General features: G+C 37.7%; 2 protein-coding genes across 3 annotated transcripts; one reads left to right on the top strand and one right to left on the bottom strand.

Annotated features, from left to right (window-relative positions):
* The first annotated feature begins 258 nt into the window (after nt 1–258).
* LOC131066941 (uncharacterized) lies at nt 259–8,209 on the top strand. Of its 2 annotated transcripts, XM_058001842.2 has the most exons (3): nt 263–815; nt 6,995–7,048; nt 7,630–8,209. In XM_058001842.2, the coding sequence occupies exons 1-3, from the start codon at nt 483–485 to the stop codon at nt 7,861–7,863; spliced, it is 621 nt and encodes a 206-aa protein (XP_057857825.2). In that variant the 5' UTR covers nt 263–482; the 3' UTR covers nt 7,864–8,209. The 2 variants fall into 2 exon arrangements, with proteins under 2 accessions (XP_057857834.2, XP_057857825.2); XM_058001851.2 differs by lacking the exon at nt 6,995–7,048 and having other exon boundaries at nt 259–815.
* Nucleotides 8,210–8,374: 165 nt separating this feature from the next.
* Nucleotides 8,375–9,381, bottom strand: LOC131067980 (uncharacterized). Its single transcript, XM_058003165.2, has 2 exons — nt 9,040–9,381; nt 8,375–8,858 (listed from the first exon to the last, which is right to left on the bottom strand). The coding sequence occupies exons 1-2, from the start codon at nt 9,266–9,268 to the stop codon at nt 8,713–8,715; spliced, it is 375 nt and encodes a 124-aa protein (XP_057859148.2). The 5' UTR covers nt 9,269–9,381; the 3' UTR covers nt 8,375–8,712.
* Between the last annotated feature and the right edge of the window lie 631 nt (nt 9,382–10,012).

Raw genomic sequence — 10,012 nt, 5'->3', positions numbered from 1 at the left:
AAATTTGAAGGTGGGGACTAAATCACCATTTCAATTTTGTATGCGAAACAAGATCAAACATACAATCCATTTGAGAAAGAGAAATAGCTTATAAAATAGGCCAATCGTGCTTTGAAGTGAAGGATTTTAAAAACCAAAATATTAAAATTCAATTTAAAGATTAAAAAGCACTCCAAAATAACCCGAAGAAAAATGCTAAAGTCATATATGATAACATCCATACTCTATGGCGTGGAACTTGAGAGGATTAGGGCAGGGTTTACTGCAGTTCTCTAAATTCTGTAGAGGACTAGAAGGAATGCTACGCCACACGCTTGCACTTTTTACCGAGAGCAATCCAAAAACTCTACTTTGTGGATTGAATGTTTCCACCTTTCAACTTCATCACCCTTCTAATTTATAGTGAAATTCTGAAATGATTCCTCACACCAGCGAGCTTTTGCTCCTAATCCAACACAAATTTGCAGCATTCGGCTACACTCATGGCCTCTGTGTTGGGCTTAAAATGCAGCAGCATGAGTTTTGCTCCTATAAACTCTGCTGTAGTTGTTGATTCATCTTATGGCTGTGTTCACTCCACGAGTTTTCCAAGGAAAACTGAATTGAAAACAAGTTTTGGTGGTTTTTGCATTCTGAGTGCTTCTATCAAGAAGCACGGAAACCATGATCTTCATAAGTCAATCTGGACTCTGAGAGCAGCATCCGAGGAAGGTGGTGTGGTTAAAACAGAACAGTCTGATGAACCCATTTCTCTGGGTACAATGAAGCTCCCTCCCAATGTGGATTTGAAAAAGATGGAGACACTGCTCTTCCAGGTAAGTAACTGTGGGGGTATAACCTCTGTGGGTTGGAAACTGTCATAGACTTATAAATTATAGGAGTCTACCACATTCTATATTGGCCCCTTTTTACAAGACGTTTAGGGTAAGGTTTGAGGGGGGCTTCCTAAAAAACACAGGAATATTTTTAAGTTGGTAGTTTCATGAATTAAGGAATATTTTAAAGTTGGTAGTTTCATGAATTTAGTAGTACAGTTCAGCTTAAAATTATTTTAAGTTTCAAAATTTAGAGAAGTTGGTGGTCTCATAAAAGGAACCGCAGAAAAAAGAATTCCTAAATTGATGGAACAATTTTTTTTTTTTTGAAATAATCCCAACACAATAATTGTTTTTGTTTCATGAGATCTCCTTTCCAGACCCCTATCTAGGAAAATACTGTTTCTATAACGCAACTTAGTGCAAGTGTCTATTTTCTCATAAAAGTTTGTATTTACCGACCTTCTACCCTGTCTGCGCCTATTCATGTATTTTATTTTTCTAATCCATGTTTTTTGTCTGATGTGTATATTTTTTGGTGTACAACACAAACCCATTTGAGTTTTGCATACAATTGTTTATGGTAAGTTCCAGATGATCATTATTTTACGTACTGTCCTGCTATGAGGAGGGATTGTATCCGAGTCAACAATCTGATGATTGTCAAGGTGCTCACTTTGACTGAAGCCTTGGTCGTATTTCTGAAAATCAGACACTCTTAATCTAATCTAATATGCCTTTGAGCCAAGCAAGGCCATCGTGTATACCTGCAATGGGTGTAGGCTGGATGAACAGAAGTCTGATTTTTCCTTTTGGTCTAATGGCAGGATTTGTATATTTATGTTGGCCAAATTGTGTTGAGAAGTCTCTTTGTCGATGGCCAATTGAGCAGGGTAAAACCGCTTTCCATGAATGCAAAGGTGAGATAATTGGGCTCTTACCGTTCAGATGAGAGGTAATTCAAGTGAGAGTTAGGGTACCTCTCCCTTTATATTATATTCACAAATATTAGAGAAGTGATATGCATGACTATAAGCCAGAACTGACCAAAATAATCTTATAGAGATTACATAGACTGCAGTGACTAGCCACTGTGACAAGATAATCAAGCCAAAATGTCCATGTCTACAATCAAGATTTACCGGTCTTTAGGGCTGCTATTACACATCAGCTGTATTGCTTTTATCCTACGATTATATCGACCCAGACAAACCTGACTGAACTGCAGAGAGAAAACATGACACAAGGACTGTTATAACCTGATGCAGTCTCACCCTGATCCTGAAAGATGAACTTCAGAAGCCAATCCTCTGACCACTTAATGCAGTCTTATCTTAGCCTGCAAAATAATCGCCAAGGGCACATGCACTCTGTCCTGCATAAAACAACTCTGTAAAGTCCCCTGTTTGGTGCATTTCATGTATAAAGGCACAAGCAATTATCAAGATTACAGGAGCTAGCTGTGAAAAGACATACTCAATTTCTACACTAAACAAAAACAAATTAATATCCCATTTGTTAAGAACAAAACAACTCAGAAAATTTGGTCACACGGTACACAATTTATGAACTATCAACAATACAAATGCACTGCTCGGTAGAGAAATAATTTCCCTGAATAAAACAACACATACAGTCTGGCGCAGAAAGAAATTAAACACAGGTCCAAGAACTGCCAAAAATACATTACATACATCATTCCCTGCTTCAGTAAACTGAGAAAAACTTATAAAGTTCTTTGTTTCTTCAAACCTTTGCCTTGTCTTCAGAGCCACAAAGGCCAACAGAAAATATATATCCATCTGCCTTTTTCCTTATGGTCCTTCCCTGCCTGCCATTCCTGTCCGTGCTTCACTTTAAAAGAAGACATCAACCCACAAAATAAAACTGGCCGCCTATCATTTGTAGCCACCTGAAACTAAAAAATGACTCCTAACTGCAAGCAGCCATAAAGAATCTGTATATAAACAACTACTAATTTGACTCTCTAAATCTAAAAAATGTTAATAAAATACGGTTGTTCCCCATATTTCTCCACATAAAAGAGAGCAGTTGAACAAATTATTAAACTTAGTAATTTAAAAATCCTAAAAAGAACTCAAACAGGAAAACAAATCAATGATGAGTAGAATATGACTTTTAATGAAGATGCTCAAAGTCATTCTCCCTATCTCTTTAGAGTTTGAGCCTCCTGGCTCAAATGTAATTTGATTGATGACAATCTTCAAGAATCCATTAACAACATTGACACAACACCACTGTGAATTACTCTTATTGCCAATCGCATCAGAATGAGAAATGATGCGATCCAGTGCATAGAACAGAAACACACATAGACTGCAGAAATCTTCACCTCCATAAGTCTATCATATTCTTCTATCATATGTTAAGTGTTGTTTAAGTATGAGTCAGCCCCATATACATCTATCAACTTCTCCATAAGTTATTTGATTCTAGGCCGGTAAAAGGAAATGCAGCTTCTTTGAGTGTGGTGGAGTTTAATCACTATTCCCCTAGCCTTGCGAATCAACACTGGATAGGAAATGTGTCCCTGGGTATCACTGATGGAGATAGTTTCAGAAGAGGCTAAGGTGGCATCCTATTTGCATTCAGCCCAATCAAGTTCTTCCAAGTCAACACGTCCAAATGCATTGAACCTGATTCATCCAAGAGAGTAGCAAGTGACACATGGCATTGCATTGAAATTTGTTCAACATACCTAACCTCATTTCCTATTGGTTAGACATTCAATGAAGGACATATGTCCAATTCAATGTAATCATTTCATTGGTCAGAAGGGAGTTGGTTGTAACCAAAGAAACGGGACTCGGACTCGGCTCGGACTCGGCAAGGCCAACTCGGACTCGGACTCGGGACTCGGTGTCAGACTCGGCTCCAGACTCGGCTGGACTCGGGATAGTGAAAAACTCAAGAAATTTAGAGATTTTTAAATATTTAAAACTTGTTTCAGACACCCTTTATTGAATACACCTTAAAGACACAATAACATCATCAAACTCGGCTCATTTGATTACATACACAAGTATACATCAATCACATAAGCATAAACGCAAATTGTAGCTGAAGAAAATAACAAACATAGATTAATAAATATTGTCAAATGTATACAATATTACAAAACTCATGGAATAAAAAATCCATGTCATCATATGATCATCATCAAATGTTTCATACAAATACCAAAGGTAAATACAACTACAAGTCTATGGCTCAGAGGAGCCTGCACCCTCCGGCCCCAGCCCCCTGCGAAGGCGTCTAAGGTAGGTCCTGGATGATTCGACTGCCATAGCCGCTCCCCGTGACACCATGCCATGCTCACCAACATCAGGAACATCCGTGTCACTATCTGCCTCTGAATCTCCTGTCTGTGCTCGTGCTCTTCGCTCCTCCTCTGCCATGGCTACAGTCTCAACCTCTATATCTACCTGGTCAATCCAATCAATGTCAGACTCGGAGGTTAAATTTTCTCTACTTCTATCGACGCAGTTTCCCCCATATTTTTCGACGGGGGTTTGGGGGTAGCACCCCCAAGGTGGGGTCAAGGGGCAGTGCCCCTTGCGCGCTCCCTGTCGCGATACAGGGCAAGGTCGAGGGGCAGCGCCCCGCGAAGCCAAAAAAACTTATTACAAGTCTGAATTAGGGTTTCTTTGAGAGTCTTCCTTAGGGCCTGGTTTTGCTCTTGTTGCTAATTGGGTCTTTCTTGGTGAGTGAGTATCATTCTTGAAGGTCCAAGCTAGGTCAAGTTGGTGAGTGATAAAGTCTGGAATGTCATCCTGATCTTCAAATGCCCTGAAATTTGGCTAAGTCTGGAATGTCCTGATCCTGAAATTTGACTAAGTCTGGAAAACTGAAGAATCCTCCAAAAACTAGATTTTGCAATATAACTCCTGGAGGCCCGAAACCACTCTCAAACATCCTGACAGTATATATGGAATATAACTTAAAGTATAAGAAAGAAGAAAGATATAATATAAAATAATCCTGACGGAGAGACCAAAATGTCAAATTTCGCCTTTCCAAAAAAACTTATTACTTTTTAAAATGTTTTTTTTTTTGGTCATTTTATTAACCCAGCCAGTAGCCGAGTCTGAGGCTCAGGACTCGCCGAGTCTGGCGATTTTGAGCCAAAATCGCCAACTCGGCGAGTCTGGCGAGTTTACTCTCCAGACTCGGCCGAGTCCGAGTCCGAGCCCCTGGGACTCGTTTGTCCTGACTCGGACTCGGACTCGCCGAGTTTGGGCGATTTCGGGCGAGTCTCGTTTCTCTGGTTGTAACAAACCCTAATTAGGGTTTTCATGTTGTAATCTTAGCTATTGATTTGAGAATCAATCTGGGCCGTTGAATTGTATTTAGAGCACTATAAAAGGCCGAGCTCTCTCGTTGTAAAGGTTAATAGTTCAATAGCAGACAATAGTTGATAGGAGATAATTAAAAGTAGAGTAGGAGAAGGCGAAGATTGTTGCCAAAACTTTGTTGTAAAAGGCATATGATTTCATTGAAGCCATGGTAGATTTGTTGTGTTATTTCAACAAGTTGCATGGCCCCTACTTCTCATTCGCTTTCATGTTGATTAGATCAATGAAAGGAATTGTGAATGATTAATGGTGAAATTCGTTTATCCATACCATTAGCGATTTGCTGATTGTAAGTTTGCCTTGTGTGGTCAACTAGAATCCTTAAATGAGCTTAACTTCAATTGCTTTTCATACTTTGATATGCATCACCTTGATGGTATCCTTGTTGTTAATAGTGATTAGAACATCACGTGCTTACCATAGAAGATTGCACTAGCTTTGTGGAGTTGTTTGTTGCTAGTGAAGCAGAGCTTAGTTGAATTTCACTCAATCGTTCATTGTCTCTTGCATTCTTAGGAGTAGCGTAGTTTTCTTAAACCATATCCTTTTGCCCTTTTAAATCAAGTTAATTTCCATGTTCCAGCAACATCTAAATGTTCAGAGTTCCAAGTGTCAATGTAAGTTCCCCTTGCGATTCCAGCAAAATCACATCACAACCATAGAGCTATCTACATGTCAAGACCTGACAATAGAAACCTTTGAGTCGTCTCAGTTGATCACATATATAGCATCCAAGCAGATTTTGATCAAGAGAGGATAGAGTGCCTTTGGTATTTTATTCTGTGTTGCATAGTGCATTAAAACACATAAAAAATGTACTACTACAAGTTTACAACAATGACATTCTCGTATAACCAGATATCTGCAATAGTGAAATTGATTTCATCCACTTGAATCTAAGTTCAGTGTGATTAATATTGTCTTCTATTCAATAGAGCTACCCACTATAGCAATCAAACTCTTGCTACACAGTTTTAGAAGTAAAATATGAGGGTTTACTTACCCTTTGAAATTTTCAAATTTTATATAGGCCACAGAAGGCGCTACATTTGTATTAACAAATCAGAAGTGAATTTCTCAAGGTATTTTCACAATATCAGGATTTTTGCATATATTTGGGATCGACTCTTACAAAATATGAAGAACTTGCACAAATTATGAAGAGTCCCGCAGAGACTTGGACATAGTCTTATTCCGATCCTTAGCCCCAGGGTTGAAAAGCTCATATTGGACTTGAGGGTAAGAATGGATTTAGTAACTATGCAGTCAGCTTTTGCTGGGTCCATTATTTCCCATTCATAGTTAAAAAAAACTCTTTGTAGGAAATTTGCTTGATTACTGTCGTACCGAGTGACAGTAACCAAGCAAATTTCCTACAAAGATTTTTTTTTATAGTCATGGACTAATTTCTGCTCCATTTTCAGTGTGACCCTGTCAATTTCTGTGCTAAATTTGAACATTATTCCCATTCAAACAACCAAAGAAGGTAGGTGAGTGCAAGCGTATTTATTTCACTCAAGCTGTAAATCACAAATTTTCTTTATGTGATCATTAGAAAATGTATGATCTGAATATTCAGTAGAGATTTGCAGGGAGAGAGTTCTGTGGTACAGTTTGTCAGATTGTTTGGGTATCTAAATTCTCTTAGTATTTTCTACTTTGAGTTAATACGTGAGGAAAAATATGCAAAGTCAACCCAACCATGCAGAGGGAAACTATAAGGAAAACAATCCATAAAATGGTAAGCTTTATAGAGAACTAGGAGTGTTGATTGATTTCCTGGATTTGTTGTGGTGGTTGCAGTGGGGAAACAGTCTTACTCAAGGTGCGACTTTGCCACTGCCTTCTCCACTTAAGGTTACTTTTTAACTCATCAATTTCGTTGCATGGCATTTCTCATTTGATTCATTTGCACATTAACAATCTTAGAGAACACCAACTTATATAATTCGTTATGTTTGAACTCTCAGTAAATTGTTTAGTTTCTTCAATATTAGTTTGAAACCAATATACATTTGTAGCCTTTATGTCTTTTCATTACAAAATCAACACCCATGGATTGGCCCTAGAAGAAAGAATCTTGTTTTGTTAACATTTTTCACAACACCTCAAATTATTTATTGAATAAGATCAGAGTCTGAGAAGCATGGCTTTTCTACTCACAAATTTTCTTTGTGCCTTTCAAATCTCACTTTCTCAAATGGCTTCATCAGATCAGACACGCTTAACCTATTTTATAGGAAGTAGACCTTTTACGATAATGATAAACGTTTAATAGATGCTAGAAAAAACGCTTTGAAACAAACAGTTGAGTACGAGCTATAACTGATATTCAAGTGTATAACAAAATCAAGTTAGAAAAAACAAGGAAGTTTTTACTTGTATTTGGATGAATACTTGTCTAGTACAGTGACATGAATTAGTAGTATATTATACAGGTTGAGAAGGTGAAAGGAGGAGTCAGACTTGGATTTATCAGAGTAAATGAAGGAAAGGTAGAAGATCTTGTGCATATCGACTGTTTGATTTTCCCTGCAACAGAAGGTTCCCCTGCCATGTTTCGTGCTCTACGAGATGGTAAGTTGAAAAATGAAACACCACCTGGTGAATCATCTATTATGCAGAGGCTATTGCCAGCTCTAAAGAAGTCAATTAATCTGGCAAGTTCTTGAGAGAGCAGTAACATGGATGGTGCTGATAATCATCTTATTCTTATTTCATACCTAAAGGGGATGAATTTTTGTTTTCCTAACTGTTGCTGTAGGGCCTTAATTTGATCTAACTCACGGAGAAACATCATTCTATCCATGAGAAAAAATATTTGAGCAACCTGATCCTCTAAATGGTAATGCTAAATATGGACCGCATGATGGTTAGATGAATTAGTAGAAACACCTAAACGTGTTATGAAATGATCAATAGGAACATAATTTCTAAGAGTTTTTCAATGTAATACCTTGTCAACATTGTTCAAATATATTTAATTTCTATTGATGTATAGTAAATATTGTTAATCTATTAAGACTAATATTTCTATAATTTGTGCTACTATACCTAGGTTAGGCATGTAGGAGCCACAAAAAAAGAGCAATCAAAGCTTGGATAACTGGTAACCACAGGGTTTATCAAATTTTTTAGTACCAAAGTATTTCACTACATTCTTATATTAATCCACCTCGATCACAGAAAAACCGAAAAAAACAAAAACAAAAACATAACATATACCGTAATGCTGCCACCGCCCCATTACTTGTGAACCATTGTTTGAAAGATAGATTGGCCATGAAATGCCAAATAACTGATTTTCAACCATAGGCAAGAAGAACGATTGACATTAAAAAGCTAAGTATCATAGTGAAAAGAGGGTGAATAGACAGTTCCCCCAGCAACTCCTTAGGGCACTTAATTTTTTGCAACCATCGTCACCACGTAAAGTATCATAGTGGAAAGAGGGTGAATATACAGTTCCCCCAGCTACTCCTTAGGGCACTTAATTTTTTGCAACCATCATCACCACGTAGTTAGGAATCAACTACATGCACCTCCCTAGTATTCTCATCACAACAGCACACAGGTTCGTTGAAGGTAGCCTTAGGAGATAGATTCACCTTCAACCCATTTGCCAATTTCATCTCCTTCTGATGTAGGCGACACATTCTTGCTGAACCTGCGAGAGTGCCTGAGATGGTAGTTAGAAAAAGCTTATATCTAGTTCTCAATGCCACGAATGTCATCATGAAGGAGATACATTCTAGCAGCAGGAAACAGCATTGATGCACAACTTAAGGCCTGCGCAACATCAATTACATTATGCCTACGCACCAACTATTCAGGGTCCAAGATTGTACCCGCCATCGTAGCCCTTATCCAAACAGCAAGGGAGCCATCCACGTTCTTAACCAATTCCTGAATTTCCACGACCCACCTCAAGTCTTGGTTCCCAATATCCCTCTCCAGGAATGTAGATAAGTTTTCTACCATGTCATCACTATATTGTTTGTCTTTCCATTTACACTTCTCCTTCCTAGACCTACCATGCTCCTTTGCCACCTCCCTTTCTACCTTCTTAAGCTTCATAGAAGCATCCACTTGTTTAGAAAACTCACCAAAAAAAAAAAGCTCACCGACCAGGAATTAATCCCACCCACACTGCCCAAGGAAATCCAAAATATAAAATCTTCAAGCCTTTGAGACACCACAGACTGATAATATCTTCATATTATGTAAATTCATGATAATGATGGCCTCCAAGAACCAGCAAAACCCAATATCACCAACGAATACTCTAAAGTGCTTGCATTTTATCACACACAAGCCATCATTGCTACCTATGAACACCTAACTTCTCATTATGTTGAAAAATCACCTCTTATCAGACCAACATACATATTTCTACATATTATTCAAATCATTCTATTGAATCATCAATTAATGACATTTTTCAAAATAAACATCCAATTTCATGTGAATGGATTAGTCTACTAGTGTACTTATATTTAAAAAATATATGTAAAATATGTCGAGAGATATCTTATAATAGAAGAGAGTCATCCGTAAAATAAATGTTCTTCTAAAATACTAAACATCAAGAATACAAATCCATTAAAGTCCTGCAAGCAAAAAGTTGTGAATCCAGCTGAAGACAAGTGGCAAAGGTTCTATTTTATTTGGAGTAATAAAATAGTTAACACCTCCACAAAAGCTGAAACATGACATATTCCATGCATTTACTCGTCATTTGCATGTCAAATTGTTTCAAAAATGGATTTTTGTTTACGGACATTTTTATGTCATTGTAGATGCCTCTTGACATAAATATAA

Source organism: Cryptomeria japonica, chromosome 5 (genome assembly GCF_030272615.1).
Source record: "Cryptomeria japonica chromosome 5, Sugi_1.0, whole genome shotgun sequence".
NCBI classification, from domain to species: domain Eukaryota; kingdom Viridiplantae; phylum Streptophyta; class Pinopsida; order Cupressales; family Cupressaceae; genus Cryptomeria; species Cryptomeria japonica.
The sequence above is the reverse complement of the archived record's forward strand: the minus strand, read 5'-3'. Positions and strand labels throughout refer to the sequence as shown.

Excerpts from the sequence above, each read along its gene's own strand:
- LOC131066941 (XM_058001842.2), top strand. The coding sequence starts at position 483 with ATGGCCTCTGTGTTGGGCTTAAAATGCAGCAGCATGAGTTTTGCTCCT. Across the intron at positions 816-6,994 it reads TGGAGACACTGCTCTTCCAG|TGGGGAAACAGTCTTACTCA; the intron begins GTAAGTAACTGT and ends TGGTGGTTGCAG. Across the intron at positions 7,049-7,629 it reads CACTGCCTTCTCCACTTAAG|GTTGAGAAGGTGAAAGGAGG; the intron begins GTTACTTTTTAA and ends TATATTATACAG.
- LOC131067980 (XM_058003165.2), bottom strand. The coding sequence starts at position 9,268 with ATGAAGCTTAAGAAGGTAGAAAGGGAGGTGGCAAAGGAGCATGGTAGG. Across the intron at positions 8,859-9,039 it reads GATAAGGGCTACGATGGCGG|GTTCAGCAAGAATGTGTCGC; the intron begins GTACAATCTTGG and ends GCACTCTCGCAG.